This window comes from Planococcus citri, chromosome 1 (assembly GCF_950023065.1).
Source record: "Planococcus citri chromosome 1, ihPlaCitr1.1, whole genome shotgun sequence".
Classification (NCBI taxonomy): Eukaryota; Metazoa; Arthropoda; class Insecta; order Hemiptera; family Pseudococcidae; genus Planococcus; species Planococcus citri.
The window spans coordinates 41,910,386-41,935,784 of record NC_088677.1 but is presented as its reverse complement, the minus strand read 5'-3'; the positions used below and the strand labels follow the sequence as shown (position 1 = coordinate 41,935,784).

Genomic DNA, 25,399 nt, shown 5'->3' with positions numbered 1-25,399 from the left:
TATGTTTATTTTTTCTCAATAACACAAGATTTACGACAGTTTTTTCATGATGACGTCGTCGCGTGTGGGATTGCACCTTTAAAAAGGCTTACTTTACGAACCTACTTAATACTTAGATGCATGCAGTCACGTATTTTCTCTTAATGGAGAGAAAGAGAAAAAAGTTGGTAAGTCAGAAAACGGCCATTATTTGTTTTTACAACGAAAATTGTATCAAAAGTTTTTTCTCCAACATTTCCGTGTAAAAGTTTTCAGAAGATGGTAAGTAAGTAATTTCAACACAAATGAGAATGAATTTTCAAATAAAAAAATGTCCTCCCTACTATTATTCAGGTGCTCGTGGATATTTTTTGTTATAAAGACAAACATATAGTGCAGGTAGGTGAATACGTATATCGGTAGTCTACTATCAATTTTATACAATCAATACCATGTAGGTACAGGTAATGGGTAGGTAAGTGATAGGTAGTTTCTAATAATTCTATAGTCTACATCGAAAAAATCCAATATTCTTTCGAAGGTAAGTACATATAGGTTAGTTTATGAGAAATGCATCGAACGAATATTCTCTAGATAAAATTTCAAATAAAAAAACAACACGATACGTTCACGTTAAATTTTAATATTCCATACACGATATTAAAACGTTTTCATGAAATTTGTAGTCGAAATGTTCTTTTTCATATTTTGATTTTGATGAAAAGAAGAAACATAGTACGTAACTACCTACCTATAGGTACTCTTCAACTAAAGTGAAATTAAAATTGAACCCTGGAAAAATTATAGAATCGTATTTCAATACATATAAGTAACTATGTGGTATAGCTCTTTTAAAAAAATCTTTTATTCGAGAGAACGAGAAATAAAAAATTTGTTATGTTCACCATGACCTTCTTCTTTTCGAAAACGCAAAGTTATACGTAGGTATCAGAGTATAACGTTGGAAGCTTCCAACAGCTTAGTACGAGACTACGAGTATCAATATCAAATAGCCACAAAGCAGCTGAATCTCGCAGGTGAGTTTCACCCCAATCCCCAATCATTGAACCATAAATTGAATTCAGAACTGATGGAAACAATAAAACATGGTAATTAGGGGTGTTCGAGCGCTCTACAGAACGCTGCAGAATTTACAGAAAACGTAAAAAATTAGGGGTTTTGAGCGCTCATGAAAGACTCAAAATGGACAATAGACTGCTGCAATGCAATTTTACAAAAAACTGTGAAAAATTTTCAACGTTTTCTGTAATTGCTGCAGGTTTCTGTAACTTGCTGGAGAGCGCTCGAACACCCCTATTATTTAACTAACTACCTATAAGGATAAAACAGTGTCCGCAAGTATATGATGAGCATATATTAATATTATGTACGTAATAAAGGGGAAAATTAAAGTTATAGTTTGATTCGAATCGACGATATAGGAACCCAAAGGTACATATATGGGTACCTATATGACCGATTAGGATCACATTGAGCATACTTCTCAAAGCGACTTAATAAGCATAGGTACTCTCAGGGATCCTCGCAGGGTAGTACCTAGTTACCTACTCAAATTTCCACCAACGAGTACCAAAGCACCTGAGGGTTGAGATACAAGTTATTTTGCAAAATGGGTTTCTGATTAAGATGATTAATGTTTCGTTGAAAATAATTTGTTTGAGATTTGATACCTACTATTATAGAATTGCACTGAGGTCGCTGAAAATTGTAATTTTTCAAATCACTTGAAAATTCGGTCTCCAGTTCCCTATCTACCTAATAATAAGTATCCACTCCACTCTCGGTAGATAGGTACTGCTATAATGTGCAGACTGATATTTTAATTTTGTGTCATTGATAACCAAAAATAGCCAAAAGTTGAGTTTAAATATTTTTAAATGCATTGTTTCCTGGCATCTCTCAAATATGCTGTTCCTTGTACAGTACCTAGACCTACCGTTTCAAATTCTTGATCTCCCACACAAAACGAATTAAAATAGAAAAAGTTTTCTTATTTTAAATTCAAAAGCAAAAAAATCGAAAAAACTCAATGAAAAGCAATAAGCATGCATCAATATAGGTAGGTAAATCAAAAATACACTTTTCGATCGTTTATGCCTACTTAATTCACCTAGATACCATTAGTTTTAAGCAGCTTCATAAATATTCACGATGACGAAATGAAAAACGGAATTAAAGCTTCACCATATTGTTTGTTTTTAAATACCCATTGAAAATTATAAAAATTCACATCTAGTGTTCTGTGAATTAAAAACTATAAAAACTTCGAAGTTCATCACTTTTACCCGGCTATTTCAAGTAAGCTCTAACTTCGATGTTTTATCAATCACTTGGTAAAAAGAAAGTACATGCACGAAAATGTCAATTGGAAAGAAGAAATTACTCGTGTTGCAAAAAAATAAATACATAAATAAAGTAAAACATACCCCATAATAATTATTGTGATTTTAGGTAACTATTGTTTCACGACAACTTGTAGATTTGTTTATTGTAGAACCATTATTACAACCACTTCACTCGTAATCATCATTACACAATTGAGGAAAATACATCAAAAAACATAACATGTTTTATAACGAAACATTATTTATCGTATTTAAATTTAAACACCGAAAAAAAAAATTAAATCGCAATATATGATAGAAAATAAAAAGAATGATAATTACGAAACGAAATTAACTCCACCGAAATACAAACATGCACTCCAGACGATTTGACAAAGCATAAAAGCGCATCAGCTGGTACGTTCTGGTTCAGAGTTTCTGTTTACAAAATAGCATCGTTTGAAACTCGTTCGCCTCTTTCTTTTTTTACACGAAACATTAGCAAAAGAGAGCACGCAGAGCCATCTGTGAATTGAAGTTTTATTTCATGGTTCAATTTCTTGTTGAATAGAGTGCGTAAATTTCAGGTACCATTATTGCTTGTACAGGTAGGTAGGTACCATAGGTACATAGGTACAGGTAGGTCCATGGTAGGTCTAGGTACGTAATTTTTTTGAATTTTTCATGGACATCATTAATTTTTTTCGCGATGAGGAGAAGTATGGAAGGAAATCGGATCAAAAAGTTGCCACTTCCTTGATATCCTAACGTAGTAACTAAAATAGGCCTACCAGAAATCCAGAATAGATTTGGTCAGATAGGTACATTCCTATATATTGCGGAGGAAAAAGTGAAAATTACGAGTACCATGTGTGCAATTTTCTTACCACCCAGCCACGTTAGATTTAAATGCAATTCTTTTTAATTTGAAATTTAAAAATCAAATCAAATCAAAACCCACCAAAAAAGTATTTTTAATTGAATCGGAAAAGTAAGTAGATAATTTAGGTATATTTTGGCACATTTTATGAAATTACGAACTCTTCAACGATACAATTTTTTCGTTTTTAAAAATTTTCAACAGAGTATAGTTTTTATGCAATTAGAACAGGAGAAAAAATTGATTATTTCTTGAAATATTGATGCGAATAATTTTGTGAGAATTCAACGTAATAAGAATAACTTAATAAGTATGTATATTTTCCCCATAAATTGATGGTACCTACTATTATTTTTCCAATTTTTCATGTTTTTTTGTATAAGTATATTTTTTTATTAATTTTTATTACAATGATAACTATACCAGCTCTAAAAATATGTACTAAAAATATTCACTTTGATGAAAATTATATTTGCTTTGATTTTTGTTTGATTCTCATCTCGATGTTTTGGTGCAGCGCTGTCAAGAAAGCATTCTCTTAAGATTCTCATCAAAATTCAAAAAAATGAAATTGAAGTGAAAGGTTAATGATATCTACGAATATTTTTCAAAATATCGTCATTGTCATATGCAGATTGCAGGTAGGTACATATTCATATAATTAGCATTAGCTCATAAATCGACGACCATCTCTTGGGTAGAAGGCAAAATGCAAAAATTGGTAAATGTTCGTAAAATTATCTTTTTTTAGATCCTGTTTCATGAATCATACGAGTAGTTTGGTTCGCGAAGATTGGTCAACATTTTTCATCAGAACCAGTACATCAGCGGGAACTTGGATTCTCCGCATAGTGGTTTTACGTAATACGAGCATTGTGCAGCTACGTAGGAACGGTTGCCTAAAGTGAATAAATACGACGTTTTCGACTGGCGGTTTTCTGGCAAATTCTATATGGGTACATTGTAAGTATTGGTCTTTAAAAACGCCCGTTTGCCAGTAAAAAATTCTGATAGAATAGGTTTAAAGTGTCTTTTCATGTAATTTCTATATCTATATCAGACATCTAGATTCCTACATTTAAAAAAAGTTACGATCGGTAGCTTTTTAGCCATTCAAAGAAGCAATTATGTAGGCATATAATTATTTACTCTTCAATTCAAGCTAAATTTTGAGCCAATGAGCCAAAATCTACTGATTCAGATGGAATGGATTTCTTATAGCATAATTCGATAACATTAACAATGCAAAAAAGAAACGCAATAAAAAATATGTAATTCACATATAAATAGGTACGACATAATTTTTATAAATTATAAATATGGTTCCGTCCAATATTTCATGGTAGGACTAGTAATAGAGCCATTGGCGCACTTTTCTCCAATGACCGCTGACTTGACACGATTGCGATATTTTACATCTTTTGGTTTAACCACATTCCGATGATTACTTAAAATACGACTAGGAGTCAATATAGATTTTTGACTAAGGCCTGTAACTTCTAAAAACGCTTCATATTTAGCAGTGCTACTATTAGTTGTCTCAATTATAATACTGTCGATGTTATTTTCTTCTCCTTCTGCTTCCAAACGAATCGCACTGTCTTTGACAATATCTTCGCAAGTAGAATCTATTTCTTTATCCACTAAATGGAACTCTTCAAAGTTTGTTTGAAATGTGGCGTCATTTTTCAAAGCATTTAAACCTGGAACAGAAATTTAAAAAAAAATATTACGTAGGTATTAATACATAAATTTAATAATGAAAAAACTTGAGCTAAAATCTTTCATCGAGTATAAATTCGTCGTGCTAGAGAATGATGCACATGAACAATCGAGTCGTCGAGTAACGTAACGTTAAAACAAATTGAAAATTTGCGAGTATTTTCATGTCTACCAAGGAATTCCCTCAGGTAAAGCAATAATTTTGTTTTATTCAACAAGCTACAATAAAACTTCGTGAAAACATTTTAAATTCTGCTGCCGTTGTTGAGTTTATCAATTCGAGAAAACTTCGCCAACGGTACCTATAAAGAAGTCAGTTTAAATGAAAAATGTTACTTGATGAATTGAAAAGTTTTAGGGCACTTGTTCTGTTATTCCTCGAATAAAAAGCTTTTGTTTTTTTTCAACTCTGTGTAATCGTCCATCGAATAGGTATTAGGCACTTAATTAATAAGTATTATACGAGAAGCCAAGTACCTACTCGTTTGTATGTAGTTAACATTTTCTACTCGTAGGTATATTTATTCGTTTAATTTTTTATCGCCACCAGGAACAGGAAGAATGTGATGATTTTGAAATACGAGTATATCCCATAAAAATCATAAAACTCATTTTTATGGCAATATTCTATCACTTTGATGATAAAAATTAACTACGTAGTCCGTGGAAAAATTGTTCAATAAACAACTTGGCTATTACAACTAGAAAATAAGGGAACCTCTATAGTCACTTGCTGGGAGTTGATTAATCTGGTTCAGGTAACATTATTTGTTTTGACAAATTGAATGGTGAATTCATTTTCCGTTACAACATGTTGTAGCAGTCTCATCGTCTCAATCGGTTGGAAATCTTTTCAAATTGGACGTAGAAAAATTTTAAAAGCGCCAAAAAAACACCATTAGGCAGTTTCAAGAGTAAAGTTTAATTTTTTTTATCAATAATGGCATGGCGAATTCGAAAAAATTCCACTAAAAAAAAAAAACACAAATAAAATGTAGCACTCGCCAACAAAATTCGATTACAAAATACTGTTTTAATATACGGTTTTGTTTGTGACCTATTCCATCGATTACCTAAGATGCGAAATTTTTAAAATCCGTTTCTGTTAGATCAAATTTACATTTTAAACGTATTTTTTGAATGAAGAAAACCTGAAATGAAAATCTGCTAGAAGCTCCAGAATAGTTCGAAATCGTCGTCAAAGAATTTCGAGCGGTTGAAAGTATAGGCTAATGTAGGTAAACAAAATTTCAAACACAACTCCTCATTCAAATTGATGAAATTTTGTTATTTCGCGTGAGTTAAACATAGTTTGAATCCTCCAAAATTTCTCAAAGTCGAAAAATTTTATTTACTGGTATATACGTATATAAGAAAAAGAATATTATTGTCGATAAGATTGAACTGGATTCAGATGCCAAATTTTTAAATCTCGGACTTGAAACCCCACAATGGCGTGCGGGTGTTTTTTCGAAAAAATTTCACTCTCGCTCCGCTCGAGCAGTATGCCTTCATTTTTGTAAAATAGCCGTAAAGTACCATGGCAAATTTTCGTTCGATTTTGCGTCTCTAAAAATCTAGTTTTGCTCCTTACTTGGCAAAATCCTGCCAACGCCACTGAAATCCCTGGTATTTTTAAGTAATGAGCGGGTACCTAACGATCAACATTTTTGAGATTTTACTTCATCATCAATAATTCACTTCCACATTAACACGCGCTCAATTAAGCGAGTTACGAGTACTAAGCACGTTATAAAAAAGGCAACATTCCAAAATAGGCTCTAAAACAGGTAATTCATCATTCGTGCTAGTATGAATGCTGGATTCAAATCATGTCCACCCATTTAAATCAACATAACAATCATCACGTGAAAGTAATAAATGTAAATTTCTTATAATCAACGAGAAAATGATTTCAAAATGTTCACATTCAGTACCTCTGGTAGTAATAGGTTGCCAACTGTAGTGTACCATTGTATACATCACAAAAATGTTAATCACAACCATCCAAAAGTTTTTGATTGAATACCTAGATTCCTTATTTTTGGCACCTCGTTAAAATCATTAGTTCATTACTTAGTAGAATGTACGAGATGTCCAATCAAACGTCTGCAGTGCCTACCTAGACATTTGAAGAGGTATTGTGGTTTTTTAAAAGTGTACGTGTAGCTCTTTCAGATGCAAAAAAAGAGACATTTTCTTTTTGCAGGACGTTTTCTGTTTCGTGATGCCAAGTTTCGCTCAAATGCAAAGTACGTACGAAGCAGATTTCTGATGAGACACCCAGTATAATCCTAATAAAGCAAATCGCTCCAGCAACATTGCGTGACTAGCATAGCACATCCACAGCTCACTTAGGCACGTCAGCAGAAAGTCAGAAATAGGTAAAACGAAAACAGCACAACGTCCACATTTCGCCCACGCAGAAGGTAAAAATAGGTAGAACCACAGCCAACCGGTTATATAATCGTGGTCTCTCAATATATAAGTATACCCACCACCATCTCTCCATAAATATAACTATTTCGTTACCATAAGCTCAAGTTTTAAATATCTACCAGATTAATCAGCTGCAAATGACCGAATCAACTTAGCCTAGAATTGGAGAATCTCATTTAGAAACAGGATAAGGATTTCTTCCTTTGGTCGAGATAGATTTTAAACAAAAATAAATATCTACGAGTTAACACATGGAGCATACGTGACATTAATTGTTTAATTACGGCAATTAACATCGAGGTGAATGAATTTCAGTTCACGCATGAGGACTTGGTAGGTATAGGTTAGCCATCAATATTCAAGTTGGCACGTGAAGCGTAACAGGCAAGTACGTGTGGATCAAAATTAGCGTTAAGGCGCTAATAATTTATACGGGACGCTTAGTCGCTTACCTACACTACACATAAAAGCAGCTTACTTCAGACGATAATACCCGCATCTGCAAGCTGCTAGAGCTGGTACCCGTAAGATGAACAGCGTACTTATAGGTAGAGGTACTAATACACGTATCATACAAATTAAAATTAAAATACGAAATTCGGTTACTCTGTATTTAGCTATTTACATGCGGGGTAACGGAAATAATGAAAATTAAAGATTCATCTTCCAAGTGGTAAAGTTTCAATTATGAAACGGTTCGATCGAGCTGTTGAAGCCAATTTGAAGATTGATTCTTGCTTTTAGATTTGGCCCTTTGATGCCTGAAAGTGATTCAATGGATTAATTTTCAAAAATTTCTCACGAGGTGGTCATAAGTGAAGGAAAAAATTAAAATTTTTCGAAAACAAATAAACAAACAAAACTCGAGATCAATTCAATACCTATTCCTAACTTGTATGTACTTTGGGAATCAAGAAATTCCTCAGAACAAAATCTCTCAATTTTCAAAATAAAATTCAAGAATCGCGCTTTTTGTTTTTGTCAATTATAAAACAATGTGCTCGATCGAGGACCTTGTTTTATAAAAATTCTTGAAATTCATTCGTTGGATTAAACCGGAGGGCGGTAGGTAGGGTTAGAGTTAATTTTAGAACGAGAATCAATTGCGATTTTTTTTTTTCAACAGCTTGATCAACTGCGGTCCTTCTTTCGTGGTACCTACCTAGGTATACAGGGTGCCCAGAAATATCGAGTACCCCTAAAAAAGTTTTCTACTAAAATACTTTGGTTGGTCATAGTGAATGATAATAGCACATGATTGGTTGTTGGACTGGAGAGATAACATTCCACCAATCATATGCATCTATTTCACGTTGCCAACCTATATTTTTAATAAAAAACTTTCTTAGGGGTACTCGATATTTCTGGGCACCCTGTACATAGGTATATGTATACGTAGGTATGTAGATAATCTGAATAATCCTAATAAGAAAAACTTTCATACGCGTACCTTGTTTATTGATATTTTTCTTCGCGCATTTCAATCCTTCGAATTTTTTCACCATTTGCGAAACGGTCGGAGATAATTCGCACTTTTCGTCTTCTGATTCGGCCGAATCAGACAGCAAAGTGGAAACAGTTTGGACTATTTTACTTTCATTTGCTGCGATCCTCTCGCAACACTCGTCTTCGCCTTTTACTGCGCTTTTACTCGAGTCCACAGGCTCGTTCAACGAGTGTGTTTCGCTATACGACGATAAATGCGAAGAAACGAAAGATTTTTGATTCTCTTCGTAATTTGGTAACGACTTTACAAACAAAGTATTTTCGTGAAACGAAACTTTCGTACCGTTGGTCATCGTCGTGTTTCTATTGTTGGAGTCTTTTTTGTTGAAATTGGTAGTCGTCTGGGTGAAATTTGGTTTCGGTGGTTTAGCCGGGTGTTGCTTTTTGTTGACGGCGATTTCTGCATCATCGATCGAATTACAGCTATCGGCGGTATCGTCGAATTTCACATTTTTAACGCAATATTTGGTACTTTTTCGACGTTCGTTTTCACTCGATAGTATCTGTTCGACGCATTTCAAAACGGGATCATTTAGTTTTTCGTGAGAATTTTCGGTTACTTCTTTCAGAATCATGCGAGGTGTGTAGGTTTGATAAAGATCCCGTTGGTCGTTTTCTTTCATTTTAAATTTACGCATCTCGTTTCGCAATTTTTCGTCTATGATTCGATTGCGTGCATTCTCGTTGTTGGCGTTTTGATGATGTTCGACCGCATCGACGTCCGGCGAACCGGTTTGCGGAAAAGTTTCTTTTGTTTCGTGGGCACCGGTTCCTCGGACTCGTAACGAAGATGAACTAGCGTCGTAATCGTCCAACGAGGCGATAACGTAGGTATTTTCGTCGTTTTCCAATTTATTACTATTCGAGACGACTGCAGCGACTGGTTCGTCGAATTCTTTCAGCAGACGCGAATTCGTCGTATCTTTACACGAATCGATGATACCGATCGAACTGATTAAATCTGGTTTATTGTCGCTATTTTTCGTATCCGTATCGATGGCTGAAACTTGACTTTGGTGGATGTTTTGCAAATTCAACTTGACGCAGTTACCGCATCGATTTTCCATTTCTTTTTTCAGTTTGGTAATCTCCATTTGTTGGGTTCTGATTACGCCATCTCTTTCTATCAACGTGCTCTTCAGGTATCTTTGTTCTTTACGCAGTTTCGCCTCCAAGACGTATAAAGCTCGCAAGATTCTCGTCAATTGGATATGTTTGATTTGTAAATCGTTGCGAGTTTCCTCTTCTTTCTCTTGCAGTTTGGTTGAGAACAAAGAAACCAGTTGCTGGTATCGTACTCGTTGCACGCGAACTATATTCCTAGTTTTACCCAATTCGTTTTTCAATTCTTCCATTTCTTCGCGTATCTGCAAAATATAAACAGAGAAATTTTGTTAAGAATTTGCAATAGGTAATCATTATGGATCTTACAAAATTTCTATATTTTAATGAATTAATCATACAAGTAAATACCTAGTACCTACCCATTAGGTATAGGTTAGGTTATTTTGTGGTTTATTAAAAATACTGAAACTATAAATACCTATACCTAACCATTATGGGACAATCATTATGTATAGGTATCGTACGTAAGTAAGGAGATTTTCATAAATACCTAAGTATACCTATACAATGCTACCAATACACAAATCCTCGATCTGTTCAATTTGAATTACAATTTCGATCTTCTTCAGTACAAATTACACACGCACGATGTAGGTATACGATGAAATCCGACTAGTTTAAATCGTATCCACGCGTTTATCCGATGCTTTGATTTTTAATATTTCATTACGTAACGCTAGGTATACATTTCTATAAAATGGAAACACGCACCGTGAATACCGTGATAAACGCAATCAAGGTCTATGCATCACGAAAACATTACATCAAAAGTATTGAGAATTTAATGGACACCTCGGTCATTGTGTGCCTACTGCCTAACTGCCTACCATACTTCATATGAGAATAGAAAAGTTTTCTTTTAAAAAAATCAACGCGTGAAAGTATAAAATCACAAATGTACTTATGTAGTATTTCAGATGAAAAAGTAACGCGGGGAAAGGAAAAAAACAGAAGGATCGATTTCAATTTTTGAAAACCCAGCGAGTGACGAGACGAGGATATAAGTAGGTATATGTACCTACAGTGAAAAAAGTAGTAAAATGGAATCAGAAAAACGCAATAATAATCATCCTTAAAAATGTGTGCAGTAGCCAGTAGGTAAAAATTACTAAAGGTTTCATTTATGTAATACAGAAAAATGGAAAAATCGGAATTGTGAATTTTTTGATGTTTTTGCGCTCAGAAAAAAATGTAAAAATTAAGATTACTTAATTTAAGTTACAGTTAAAATGAATGAGAAAGTATCCAACAGTAGGTTTTCGATTTTGGAAATTCTAATTCTGAATTATGATAATTCTTGTTTCTTCAACAGCCCTGACCCCGGCACCAAGGAACAGACAAATGAAGAATTTTAGGTATATAGGTACCTCGGTATCATTTGATGATAGGTGATAGGTATTTTATCTTAGTGGAGATGTAAAAAATCCCTTCTGCCTCACCCTTCGTTCAGTACGAACTTACTTAGGTATACCTATATATTTGTTACCTTTAAATTCTATTAATGATAAAACTTTTCCAAAATTTTATCTGAGGATCTCTGAAAATATAGCGAGACAAAATCCGATGTTACATAATCCTCCATGGTTTGCCCAAGTAATTGTATACTTATATTATGTACTTACAATTAGATGCAGATTACCGAGTCTATATTATTATACCGTTGATTTACGGCTGAGAACACGAACAATTTTCAAACACAAATGCTCAAGTTTTACATTACTAAAGCCAAGTTCGCATGCTCGCAAAACCACACAATTACATTAACTTCAAAGTGATAGCCAACTGCCTCGAAGATGTTACACACAAATTAATTCCGGTTTTACTTGTAATATCCACGGAAAGTTAACTCTCATTTTTGTACATAATGGCGAATTCGCTTGTTTGAAAATATTTCTTTCGTACGAAATAAAAGCATCATACCTACGCATAATTTCAGCTTGTTAATTAAAAGTAGGTACAATATCATAATTTGTACGCGATCCTCGGCTAGTATTCGCAATACAGGTACCTATATTCACTTTTCTCTGCAGGGTTTTCACACGGATTTAGGCTAATTATGATGAAAACATATGCGCAGACCCACATACAATACCTACCTATCTCCATATTGTTCGTTAAAATATCAAGTGGGCAACACGATGGTACAAGTACAATGTACTCGGAGAGGAGGGAGGGCCAAAAAAATAAAAGTACTTTTCATTCGAGCAAAAATCGATAATGATGGAAATTAAGTAAACATGTAGGACGTGTAGTAGGTAAATTTAATAACAATACTTATACGAGCGTGGTTTAATCAATGATAATTTCTCTCGATAAGTACATTTTTGCATATACAAAAAAAAGTGCTACTCTCACAATCAAATTTCTGATAATTACTATACTTACATACCCACCCACCTACCTATCTACGTACCTACTTACTACGTAGTCGTATCATGATAGCCATGATCAGCTACAATAAGATTTACTGCACCGCAATGATTTGTTTGTTCTTATTCTTTATATAGGTAGGTAGGTAGGTAGGTAGGTAGGTAGGTATCTAGGAGGGAAATGATTACGCCATGAGTTTTCCTAGAGAAATTTTGTTGAACGTACAGTGTGCCCAGAAATATCGAGTACCCCTAAAAAAGTTATCTACCAAAATACTTTGGTTGGTCAAAATGAATGATAATAATGATAGCACAATATGATTGGTTGTTGGACTGGAAAGATAACATTCCACCAATCATATGCATCTATTTCACGTTGCCAACCTATATTTTTAATGAAAAACTTTCTTTGCGGTACCTACTCGATATTTCTGGGCACCCTGTACATATTAATTGTATAGCCTAATAAGTAGGGTGAAACTGCCTTTGGCATGGATTTTGGTTTCATGCTATTTCTCGTTTAGTACTACTAAAAAATGAGTTTTCAGCGCGCCAGTAGTTTTCCATTCACACCCAGGGGTTGGTAACCCCAAACCTGATTTTCAAGGAGTTTAAACCAATTGATTTGATACGCGATGTGAAGATAAATTCAGATAATTAAGTTTGATGGCCCTGAATTTTTTCAATTTTTTTTTGGTCCCACAACGATCTAGAAATCAACTTTGAAAACTTCGAATCAATGTGAGAAGGAAATCTGAAGAAATGCTAAAGATAGCTTAGAACCACTGAAAATTGTTTTTTGGGAACATTGCTCTCCTTGGATGCGGATGGAGAACTACTTATGCGCTCAAAAATCATCATTTGACAGTACCTCTACCTACCTACTTATACTAAACAAGAAATAGCAGAAAAACTAAAATCCTAGTCAAAGGCAGTTTCACACTATAAGTTATTATAGATACTAGGTACCTCTACCTACAACCTTTGACTGAGATTACTTCATTCTCGCTATCAAAAGACTACAAAAAAAAAAAAAAAAAAAAACTGTCAAAATGTATACATGCAGTCGAGTGCTCGAGTTGATTATTACTGATCAAGATAAGTACGTGTAGGTATACTTTGGGATGGTTCGAAATGATTTTTTCCGGTACGTATTTTTCCCTTTCATTAACGTATTTATGTAAATACCTATATGTACCATACTTCATTTTAAAATATCCTGTTCATAATGGGGTAGCACATACAAAAACTCGATAAATAATTGAAATATTATATTATCGTACCAATGCCTTGCTTATTAATTAATTAGCTTGTTAACTTTCATTAGCCATCGTGCCATCGTCATACGTGTATTGTGTACCAGCCCATGAAGAATTAAAATTAAACCAAAATAATCATAGTAGGTAAGTATCTTTAAAATACTCAATGTACTTAATCCACAACGGATAAACTCACGAAATAAACAAGGTCGAAATTTGAAATTTTACATCAGACAAACAAAGCTGCATGTGACAATATACAAAAAGGGAAGTCTGTCTATAGCGTATACCTTATCCATTGCCTATACATGTTAGGAGAAGAAAAAAGTGAAAATATAGCTCAAGTGGTTCATTTGGCATTCACATCACGTATTAAATTAAGGCAGCTATAGAAAAATACTGTATCCAAGTAGGTAGGTAGTTGGTAGTACAGGGTGCGCAGAAATATCGAGTAGGTACCTACTTACACAAAGAAAGTTTTTTGTTGAAAATATAGGTTGGCATCGTGAAATAGATCTATATGATTGGTGGAATGTTATCACCCCAATCCAACGACCAATCATGCGCTATGGTTATTGTTATTCACGATGACCAGCTGAAATATTAAACATAAATCTTTTTGAAGATACTATACTTAGATCTTTTTGCGCACCCTGTAGGTCTAGGTACTTGCTCGTGTGTAGTATGTACTACATATAGGTTTACTCTAAACGACGATGGGAGAATACATCACAACATTATTATGGAAGTTTGGTAGCTAGGTCGAAGTACCTACCTACTCTAGCATTATGGAATATTTCAATACCTACGAAGTAACAAAATGATGAGAAAAGCCATACGTCTCTTAAATCGAATACCTTTTTTAGACTAAAATAAGAATCACGAGTTGAAAAAATTTACAGGATTAAAATTCCAAAATAACGTAAACTGTGCTTCGACTATAAAATTTATTTTCCAGAACATGGAAAAAAAACTCCACCTTGGAAGTTGAATAACCAAATAAGGCGAACGTCGTGCATGGCAAACCTGTAACAGCTAAGGTCCAATGGACTTTTTTATGATGTATTTTTTTTTTGTCTTTGTCATCTTCGAAGGTAAATGAACGAAGCTATGCTCTGTACAACTATATATACCTATAACTGATCTATAATAGTGGTATGAGGACACGTTGAGAGAAAGTATTCGGTGGAATACACAAAGATATACAGGGTGTCTACTTGAAAGTGGAATACCTGAGGTAATAATCTGTGTACCTAGTGCAATGTACAGTAGAGTCTACTCTACATTACATGCAGATGTTAAAAGCATATACCCGGTGTCCGATCGATTCGGATCGCTTTGAGAATTCTGCAGAATTAGATTCGCGTCACGGCGAATTTTGACACGGAAACATTCTACATGATTATCAAGGTTCCAACATTGCGAACAGAAACTGAATATAATAAAGGTCAATGTTGCCGAAAAAAGACAAAAATACGTGTTTTTTTGTTGGTTAAAAAATAGTCTAAACTTTCGTAAGTGGTACTTTGTACTTACTATAGGTACTCACACTGCATATTATTTCATTGGAGGAAAGTAGAGCTGAAACCATTCCACAACAGATGCACAAAACGTTGTGTAGTGAAATACGTTACAAGTACCTAATTGCCTATACCTACTTTGAAATGGAAAGGCGTACTAATGAAACATTTATGGAAAATGAAACTTCTTTTCCCTTCCCCATTCCATTTTTTGAAAAAAAAACCTAAGGTGAGTAAAAAACGATAACTATTCTTATTTTTCCCATTCACATATACCATACATACATACAGGTATGGTACCCAATATATGAATACACGTACCTAGTACCTTGTGGTGCCCGCGTACATAGAGGATCATATATATATATATGATAAAGGTGTTTTGGAGCAGTTTATTTTTTTGGGGGTTTTTAGTCATAGTGGTGCCCGTTATATAAACTTGGTACTTGTGGTGCCTGCCTCAAAAATTTTTTTTTCACCTTAGAGTGCATTTCATCAAATTCTACATCGTTTTATATAAAAAGACCTTGTGGTGCCCGATTTGGGCGCCACAAGCCCAAAACCGGGCACCACAATGACTACGTATACTTAAAACGGGCACCACAATGACTAAGTTCAAATCTATGTACATCAAGTCTGTTATTTTTTCTTGCCTATTCCCTCTCTTGCTCCTAAAAAAAAAAACTCTTTCCGAATCTGCGGTTTAGAAGCTTCATTCGCCCAAGTACCTAGACTTAAGTACGTAATTTAATCATAATACTCGAGACATGCAGCTGATTTTGTATCAAATTATACGTAAACTAAACCAAAATTCACGAACAATTTGAATGATCTTCTAAACAAGCTCATTTTACCAATGATGAGCTATACTTATGTTGAACGTAACTCATACCTACACATATACCTATACAAGATATACCTACAAATTTTCCAGTGTGATTACCCATACTTGTTTATTCTCCCTGATAGTTTATTACATTGTTATCTATTCTTTTTTTCCTTCTGACTGCCAATGAAAATAATTGCTCAACATTTTCTGCGGTGGAATTTAATTTTAATAGCTACGCAATCTTTAACAGGTCGTGACTCACTTGCCGTTAGTGACCTTTATCGTCAGTATAAAATTGTCCTGCTTTAATATCTTTGTCTAAACGGATACCTACATGAACGAGCAATGATGAAAGTTTTATACCTACTTAGATATTGAGATTATTTACAAAATTCTCTAGTATTTCGGTATAAAAATAGACTCGAAAGCGGAAATCATATTTTCTTAGTTTTCAGGCTCCTCAGAAATTTAACTTCATCTACTTACGCGGATGACTCGATAGGCTCTGCTGGTCGAGATTTTAACCCTCTGACCCGCCCTCTCCTAGCTTTGTACCTAAAAAGTTTTGGAATTTTTAGAATAGGTATTTTAAAGAATAGCTGTAGGTATTTTATATGTACTCAAGTCTTTACTCAACTGTTCTACATATTACATGGATCTTTTTTTGTTTATATTGACGCTTTCTTCCATCCTATAGCATTGGGGAAGAATTACTACCTTCCTATGTAATGAAGAATTCTTTAAAATTCACTATTATACCCTCTCTTTTACTTCTATCTCTGCTGCTGGGTGCTGGAAGGTACCTACTAGGTAATAGGTATCTGTGTAGGACACAAAAAATGCCAATAAGAGACAACAAAATACAAAAGATGTATTTTTGGCAGACAAACTGAGGACATGTACGATTTTCTAATTGTATTTTCAACAGAAATTATCAATTTGTCCATGACGCAAGACCTGTGTTTATCTATCCAATTGAAAACCACCATTTTTATTTGGATTTTAAAAAAAACTACGCCTTGTGATTTTTAGAACACTTTGTAAATATATTGAGGTCACCTTTTTTTTGGAAGCGATTTGTCTGATATTTGTCCGCAACAGCACCTTTCCAGTTCTCATCCACTCCATTTCTTCCTCAGAAAAGGTCACTGCCTGCACTCCAAAAATGGTCTATGAACAACAATTATTTACTTCATACTATAAAAATTACATTACAAGAAAATTCTAATGTTTTCACGTTAGTGAGTTCTTCAAAACGAATCAAACTATACCTTGAATTATTAGTTTTTTTTAAAGAAAATTAGACTCGACCGGTCATTTCCGTGGAGCTCAGGTATCGTATCAATGAATAAGATACCTCTGTAGGTATTATTTTTCTGCGCTTTTAAAAACAACAGTCTCTATTCAAATATCATGATAGACAACTTTTCAACTTGAGTTTTTTTTTTTCGTGGTTGAACATAGCTCAGCATAAAATATTTGTGAACATTCGATAGAACGCCTACCTAATGTGAGAAATTCAACACAAACAATTCCATAATTTGAAAAATACTGTCAATACTGCCCTGCTTCAAAGTAAGCAATTCAATAGGATATATATGCGTCAATATGTTCTCATCTGAAAGTATCATCAGGAGAGCCGTTTTTGAATTTTAAAACGTTTCATTAACTCATTATTTTGGTCAAAATTGAGATTAAATGGCATAACAAATGAGTACTTACTAGCAATTCATTCAATATAGCAAACTGTGTGTCTGAAATAAGGACCAAAATCTAGATTTTCACAGTTTTTTAAATTTTTTCTAGCAAAAGTCAATAGTAAAATGAACGGACGAATATTATTTTCTCTCATCGAGGGCCACTTTATGATAATTTAGGACCATTTTCTCTGTTATCGAAATGTTTGGTTAGGTTCTTTAGATAACTTTTGCACCAGACTTTCATGTTTGGCATTGAGAAAAATCACGTGAGCATAGTCAAACGAATGACATACCTGTACGATGAAAACGTGTAGGTATGTTTTTATTTTCATGTATTATTTTCTATCAAAAAAATCAAAAAAACTGTTTTGTGTCTGAAATTACCTGTGATGTCCGCAATTAGGACAGTTGACAGTACCTATTTGAATTTCCTAAAGGACATTTCCGACTCACCATCTTGCAGCGTCTATGGACATCGAAAGTTGACGCAAATGACAAGATCATATTTATTGCAAGTACCTATTATAGGATTCTCGCATCTAATTTGGAAAATTAAAAACGAGACTATTTTCTAATCAAACGTAACGATTTTTTTTACTATATTCTTGAGAGTAGAACAATGTAGTAGGAATAGAAAGATGTTTCGGCGTATAGTTCTCGGTAGTCGGTACAAATGTTGAAAGGTATACGCGAAATTGTTGGTATTTTAATGAAGTAAGTACGCACACATTTGGGACAAGTACAAATAAGAAAACGGAAGCGTAGGCGCGACTTGAAAGTAAGAAGTAACGATTGTTTATAAATTTCTGGTCGGCCCGGAGCCCAACAAAAGTTATACGCGTGTTATTGCTGTTCTAATAACCTACATGGAGATTATGCCTCAGGTTAACACGCTTTCAACAGCAATATCAAAAGACGAGTAATCGTAAATTATTCTAAATGCAAGAATCCATTCTCGTACATACGTATTAGTTACAATTTGTGAAATTACACTTGTCAAATCATTCTTTTCTTCTGTATATAGGTATAAGTATTGGGTATCTATCGTGTATATCACAGTCTACAGATAAAATCATATAGGTACTGGCATATACCATACTCTACTCTGTAGTATAAATAAGTAGGTAATCGTAGATTTATATACATAGGTAGGTGGGTAGGTAGGTAGGTAGGTAGGTACAATAAATGTACTTAGTGACCATACAACACGACTTTATCGAAAGATAAACTCTGTGGGTATACTGACTGGGTACGTAGACGTAGGACGTACCTCAGATGATGGTTTATTTTCCAATTGGCAATATAAATAATTTCATTACCACGCCGAATTTAATATTGAAAGGAAATTGCTCCAAATATACCTACCTAGTATGTACAAACTGATTGTTGAAATTTCACCTGGTTAATTTTCAGCTGCGTGTAGCGTATTTCCGCTTCAGCAAATAACGCATATACACCACTTTAGCGTATGTTTTAACAAATGCAAGACTACGAGACCGGTGTTTTTAGTGTTTTACGCCTTTCAGTCTCTCGAGATTAACGCGATATTCTAAAAATCATAAATGATAATGATCTTTTCCTCGTATACGCTACAGTCTGCGAATTGAATATTTTATAAGACCATGCAAACTTGCGCGCAGATACCTATCGGTTAGTTTTCGGTAGGTAGGTCGCTACAGCTACTAGCTAGGTACGCAGTTTTCCCAAGCACCTCTGCAGCTACTGATGTATGTTAAGGGGGGTACCTACTACCTAACAAGAAATGGACAGAGCGGAGCATACAAAGTTAGAGACAAAGCATTTTGTATTACGTTATTCGGAGACAAATCTCAATCTTCGTTTTTTAGTCGGCGTCTACGTCAATATATATTCAAAAATATAAGGTTAGCTCGTAACTAAAAAGTTTTCATCTTATTTAACACATTCTACATACCATGCAGGTGCTCGTGTAAGTATAAATAATGTAAGTATGCGTAATACGAAAAGTACCGCATGAAGAAAATGAATGCGCGAAAAAAATTCAAATTATATATGTAATAAGATTTGACGTGTTGTACATACGACGAAAAGTGTGTCGTTTATTTTAATTCTATTTGTATACTTACTTGTACAATGTGACACATACAGTACATGTAGTACCTATATGTGCTTGTATCTGTACACCTATTATAGGTAAATATGTACATCACAATTAACGGAAATGATAAATAACTTACAGGAAAGGTTTGATGTCATACGAGCTAAATTTGTGATTAAAAACGCGTACATCAAAGCACCTGCATTGAATCACACACTCACTGTAAAATTAAGTACATACTTACAAACAAGTATATCTACATGCGTTATGCACGAATGTATACCACAGATTTGCAAAACCCTATAGGGCCCAATTATCAGCATAACACAGCCGACATTTTTCCCCAACAATTTCTCAAAATATCAAAAAAAATTTCACAACCTACCCACCTAGTATGACTATAACAAAATAATATGAATATTTGAAATCCTCTGAGCAAGAATTTGGAAAGATGGATGATATTTTTACAAATTAATGAGATATTAATATTGCTTCTATTAGAGCTGCGGCAGGCTAAGTTAATGTATTAGGTAAGTGGAAATATCCAAACCTAAGAATATTTAGGTATCATCGATAAGCCGATCTGAAATTTCCAGCAAAAGTTCTGAAACCTAATCAACTCCGTTTTTGATGGAAGATCTACGTCGATAACAGCGCATTTTGGATTTGAAGGTTTTCCAATTCGTTGAAGAAAGATCAACTTTTGCTAGCGAATTCAAAAAATAGGTAGTAATACCTACTAAGTAGGTATATCATTCAACGAGGGAGTGAAAAATGAATCATGATAAATGCGAGGTTCGTGATCGCTCGGGTCACAATTCACACAAGTTCACCTAGGTACTTCTTTTTTCAATTCTTCAAAATTAAGTATTTATGATTTTTTTAAAAAAATTGTTGAAACAATAAGAGAAAATTATTGCGTATAGTTAAGTCTGGCATCTGTGATTTGTATCTAATCTAATGGTTAATTTATATCATTCAAAAGTTCATTTTTTTCACAGCTTCTCAAAAGTAGGTACAAATGGGCCGTGCTTCGCATTTTTTGCAATTTACAAATTACAACTACGTAAGTACGAGTACCTATATAGGTAGACCTATTTTCTATGGTTTTGCATCATAAGACATCAAAATATAGGCATAAGGAAAAAAAATGGAATGAAATCTCATCAACTTTCAAAGTTAAGCAGTGAAGAGTCAACTTTTCTTTACACCGCGTTTCTTACTTAGGAACTTTTAACGTGACTTTGATGTTATTGATGCTGTCAGTGAATATGAAACTTGGAAACGTAATTCGAGTATACGTACGAGGATTTTAAAATTTTCAACTGTCGTCGTAGATAACTTATCCGAGTTTCAAGAAGTGCATATAAGATGGGGAATGGAAATGCAAAATGTATCTAAGCTCGAAAAAGTACGAGTATCTAATATTCGTAAGTAGCTCTTTTTCTCACTACATTGCCGGATTTATTCAGCAAATAAGCTGCCCCATCAACTTTAATGAATGTTGCCATTCGCAAGTACATAGTTCAATTCAATGTTTCAATATAGGCAATCCTTTTACTTCGGTACCTACTTAATAAGCGATTTCCTCATTTGCATCCCTCCTGAACTTGAGGTGTTCATTTCTAGGAATCTTGATAAAAATTCACAAAAATTTTGACGAACGAACGATTCTCAACAAATTAATATGTTATAATAAAGAATACCAACTACCTAATTGAATCCATTTTACTGCCTTGTTTTATTTATACTTGAACCGTCATAACTTATATTCACGAATGAAAGTAGGTACCTGCCTATTTATAATTTCAGATCCTTATTTTACATGACCTGTGCACATACCAATATGAGCTTAGGTATGGTTGGTATAAATATTTCTACATACTTAGGTAGATAATAATATAAAGTCGATACCGATATTTATTCGAAATTGTTGGTACGTATATCCAGGTTCATATATGATTGTAAGAACAATGCACGATCAAAATAATTGAATATTTTCATACTTTTTTTATTATTTGTTTTTCTCTTCATGTTTTCAATTTTGCTGAATAAATTTTTATGTAGCATATGGAATTTTACGTACTATATGAGCACACATATCCTCCTACCTACTTATAGTTGTTAGAAACTTTTAGGGATAGTGATATGGTTAAATGAATGGGTTTTGCGAGGCAGGAATATTTTCATCTGCACTATTGTAATAGCTTACGTCCATACTAGATAAATACCATTTCTACAGGTTTGAGGCCCACAAACCATGTCGTAATACGTCCGATTCATTTCTATGTACCTACGAAAAGAATCATCAAAAATCTTTGATTTGGTCACATTTAAAGTTTTGAAGAGCGGGGAGGATATATTGGAAGATTGAGAAAAGAAGCTGAGGAACGATGCCGCTGGACGTGATTGAAAGCTGATGTCCTTTTAGCCTTTTAACTGTCCAGTCTCATTTCACAGAAAACTCTCCACATTTTCAAAGCTTTAAAATATTTTTTTTCTTCAAATTGCTCCCTCGTTTTTTCTGAAAGCACTCTCAAGTACTTACATAGAAATGTCAAAATACTTATTATTGCTTCAGAGGCGTCCAAAATTTAGGCTACATCAATGAGTAAAAAGAAAAAATTACTCAATTTCGAAATGAAAATTTATATCTAGTGCCACCGAGTCTATACAAATTCAATAGCGAACCTATTTTCATTTAAAAATAAATTCGACCAATCTGTAACTTTTAAAACTGAAATTCAAAATACAGAGTAAAAAAACAACAAAGAAAACAATACCTGTAAATCTATGCTCGACTGCTCTGTCACTTGATTATACATCGTGTTCATTTTGAAATAAACACACCCACGGGTAATTGTTTGTAAATCACGATCAAAGTCGATAAATCAATTGTTTAATCTATAGGTAGGTAAAGGTATACACTTGCGAACTATAAAGATCACAAACAAAAACCGATTTCAAACAAGTACACTTTCAAATTATCATTTGGGCCTACTTAATGTGAGAACTTTTTTAATAAACAAGTTCAATTATAGATACCTAACCTAGGTACTAAAGAACAACACAAATAGGCATGAACGGAGCACCGACGAGGTATCCTTATCTTGACACACTGATATTTCAACAATTCCGCTATGAGTTAGGTGTAAATAAGTATTAATAAATAATTCAAGATGATTATGTACTATCACAGTAAAATTTTTTTTTTTTTTTGTAAAAACCAACGTTATCTGTCTGTAACGTTACAATAATTTAAACCAATCAAAAAATAAGTAAGTAGGTAGTGTAGTGTAAGTACATAATCGTATTAGAAATTTGGTGTTTGAACATTTTTGTGTTGTTATTATTGCAGTCAGTACAAATGTTTTCCCCCTTCGAGTTATATTCGTTCAATATTTATGTATTTCACGTAAATAATGTTACTTATAGGATTTGACCTTGTGCCGTAGTTCAGCAAATGTAACTAATCAACTTCAATGTAAGTATAACTAGAAAAATGTTGTGTCATACTTAAAATTAGAGAAAATCTGGTGGGCTGTGAAATATTACTTTATGCTGACTTCCTATAATGGATTAAGAAGAGACTTACCCCGGCTAGATTGGTAAATAATATTACACAGAATAATACACGACACGCGGTGTTTGTAGAATTATGTATTCATTACGTTACATGTCGATTTACACATAATATGATAATTACACGAAACAAATATAATAATTGCCTTCTTCGGCGGAACCGTTTAACACAATTAATACACTGATAAACTCAAATTAACCATATAAACTCACATTAACTTTACAAAGAAATAATAACTTCACATTAACCGTTCACGTAAAACGTGCCCAATAAATTCACATTAACTGACCCGACACTACACAGTAGTACATGACGAATAACGGCCGCAGCGCCGATCACCGGACTCGACGTCCAGCTCGCGACGCTGTTCAGTGTTACCACCACAAGGGTGGTAATCTGTCCCTAATATCCCTTACAGGAACGGCATATATCCCTCTCACATATGCCCCTTCGTGTGTTTACTCGTGAGAGTAGCCACAGAGGAACATACGGATATTATGAGAGTTATATGACGCACCTGTAAGGTGATTGACCCGATGTAGGATCGGTCCCCTGCCCCCCGTGTGTTTCACTGTGTGAAAGTAGGAGCAGAGAAAATACACTTTTCACCCACGTACGTAAGTAACTGCACTCGTCTACCACCCCTGCACTCAGTGCACTGCACTGCCCACCAGCGATCCGAGAACCGAAGGTGAACGCGAACAGCTCACATGAGCCAGGTGTACCAGGTATGTACAGTATACTTACGAGACAGTTTCCAAAAAGAAGATTTTTCCCTAATCTATTCGCGAAAAAACCCTCGCTTGGGTCGCTAGTATCGCAGTCCGAAAAGGTGATTAGATGGTAATATCTTTGGTGATTCGCGAAAAAACAGCAAATTTTTCGATTGTTCGCGAGTTCTGATGAACTTTTAGTTAGTCTTAAATTAAAGACAATGAAATTCCCTATCGATTGATACTAATTTTTCACCATTTATAGGAAAATTAACGATTTAATGAATACTTTTACCGCATTTTTCATACTATATGTCAACTTTAAACTAAAAATTGTCGAACTTTTCAGTAAACCTATGCATATGTTGATATACCAAAATGTTCGGAATTTCATCTTCTTTAAAATGATTTTTTACCGAAAGCTGTAGAAGCAACCGTTCAAAAGTATTCGAAGTTTAAAGTTGCGAAAACAAAGCAAAAACCAGCTACGAACAGTAAGTATTGAACTTTGGACTAAAATTACTCGAAATTTTCAGTGGACACCTAGGTATTTTAATATAGCAAAATGTTCGTAATTTTATCCTCTTTAAAATGCTTCTTTACCGAAAGCTCTACCTTAAACCGTTCAAAAGTTTTCGAAGATAATGTCACCAAAATGTTCAAATTGCGTTATCACTGTTATCAATTCAAACATGTGTTGATGAATAATCACTTTCCGCAACTTTGATCTTCGAAAACTTTTGAACAGTTGAAGGTAGAGCTTTCGGCAAAGAAGAATTTTAAAGAGGATAAAATTACGAACATTTTGCTATATTAAAATACCAAGGTGTCCACTGAAAATTTCGAGTAATTTTTGTTCGAAGTTCAGTACTTACGATTCGCAGCTGCTTTTTGCCTTGTTTTCGCAACTTCAAACTTCCACAACTTTTGAACCGTTGCACATAGAGCTTTCGGTAAAAATCCATTTTAAAGAGGATGAAATCCCGAACATTTTGATTATTTAAAACGCGCACATGCTCACTGAAAATTACGAGTATTTCGAGTTTGAATTTGATGTACGTAGTATGCAAAAATCAGCAAACTAAAAGTATTCATAAAATCGTTATTTTTTCACGAAATGATGAAAATTTAACATCAATCGATACGGAATTTTATTGTCTATAATTTGATACTGCACTAAAGTTCACCAAAATCCGCGAATAATCGAAAAAGTTGAATTTTTTACACGAAAAATTGCATTCACCTTTTCATCATATCACCTTTTCAGATAGTTGACGGAACAGCCGCTAGGTGTCAGCCACTTCGTTTTTTTTCGCGAATTTGAAATTTTTCTGTTTCAGCGCAGTGGCTGGA

General features: G+C 34.1%; 2 protein-coding genes across 7 annotated transcripts in view; both read right to left on the bottom strand.

Annotated features, from left to right (window-relative positions):
- The window catches only part of LOC135832015 (uncharacterized), a 70,838-nt gene extending 68,055 nt beyond the window's left edge, over positions 1 to 2,783 (bottom strand). For both annotated transcript variants that reach the window (XM_065344958.1, XM_065344959.1), the window contains exon 1: positions 2,427 to 2,783. Coding sequence is in view for 1 of the 2 variants with exons in the window: in XM_065344959.1 (XP_065201031.1) it covers positions 2,427 to 2,431 (5 nt within the window). In the remaining variant the exon portion in view is untranslated. The remainder of the gene's footprint in view (positions 1 to 2,426) is intronic.
- Positions 2,784 to 4,457: 1,674 nt separating this feature from the next.
- Positions 4,458 to 25,399, bottom strand: part of LOC135832010 (uncharacterized) — a 42,655-nt gene continuing 21,713 nt past the window's right edge. For 2 of the 5 annotated variants that reach the window (XM_065344950.1, XM_065344949.1), the window contains exons 3-4: positions 8,816 to 10,238; positions 4,458 to 4,907 (exon numbers count right to left, since the gene is read on the bottom strand). In XM_065344950.1, the coding sequence (XP_065201022.1) occupies positions 4,516 to 4,907; positions 8,816 to 10,238 (1,815 nt within the window). In that variant the 3' untranslated portion in view covers positions 4,458 to 4,515. Of the gene's footprint in view, positions 4,908 to 7,990; positions 8,127 to 8,815; positions 10,239 to 22,533; positions 22,855 to 23,345; positions 23,992 to 25,399 lie in introns of those variants that run through there. The other 3 variants (XM_065344952.1, XM_065344951.1, XR_010556263.1) reach the window with 3 other exon arrangements.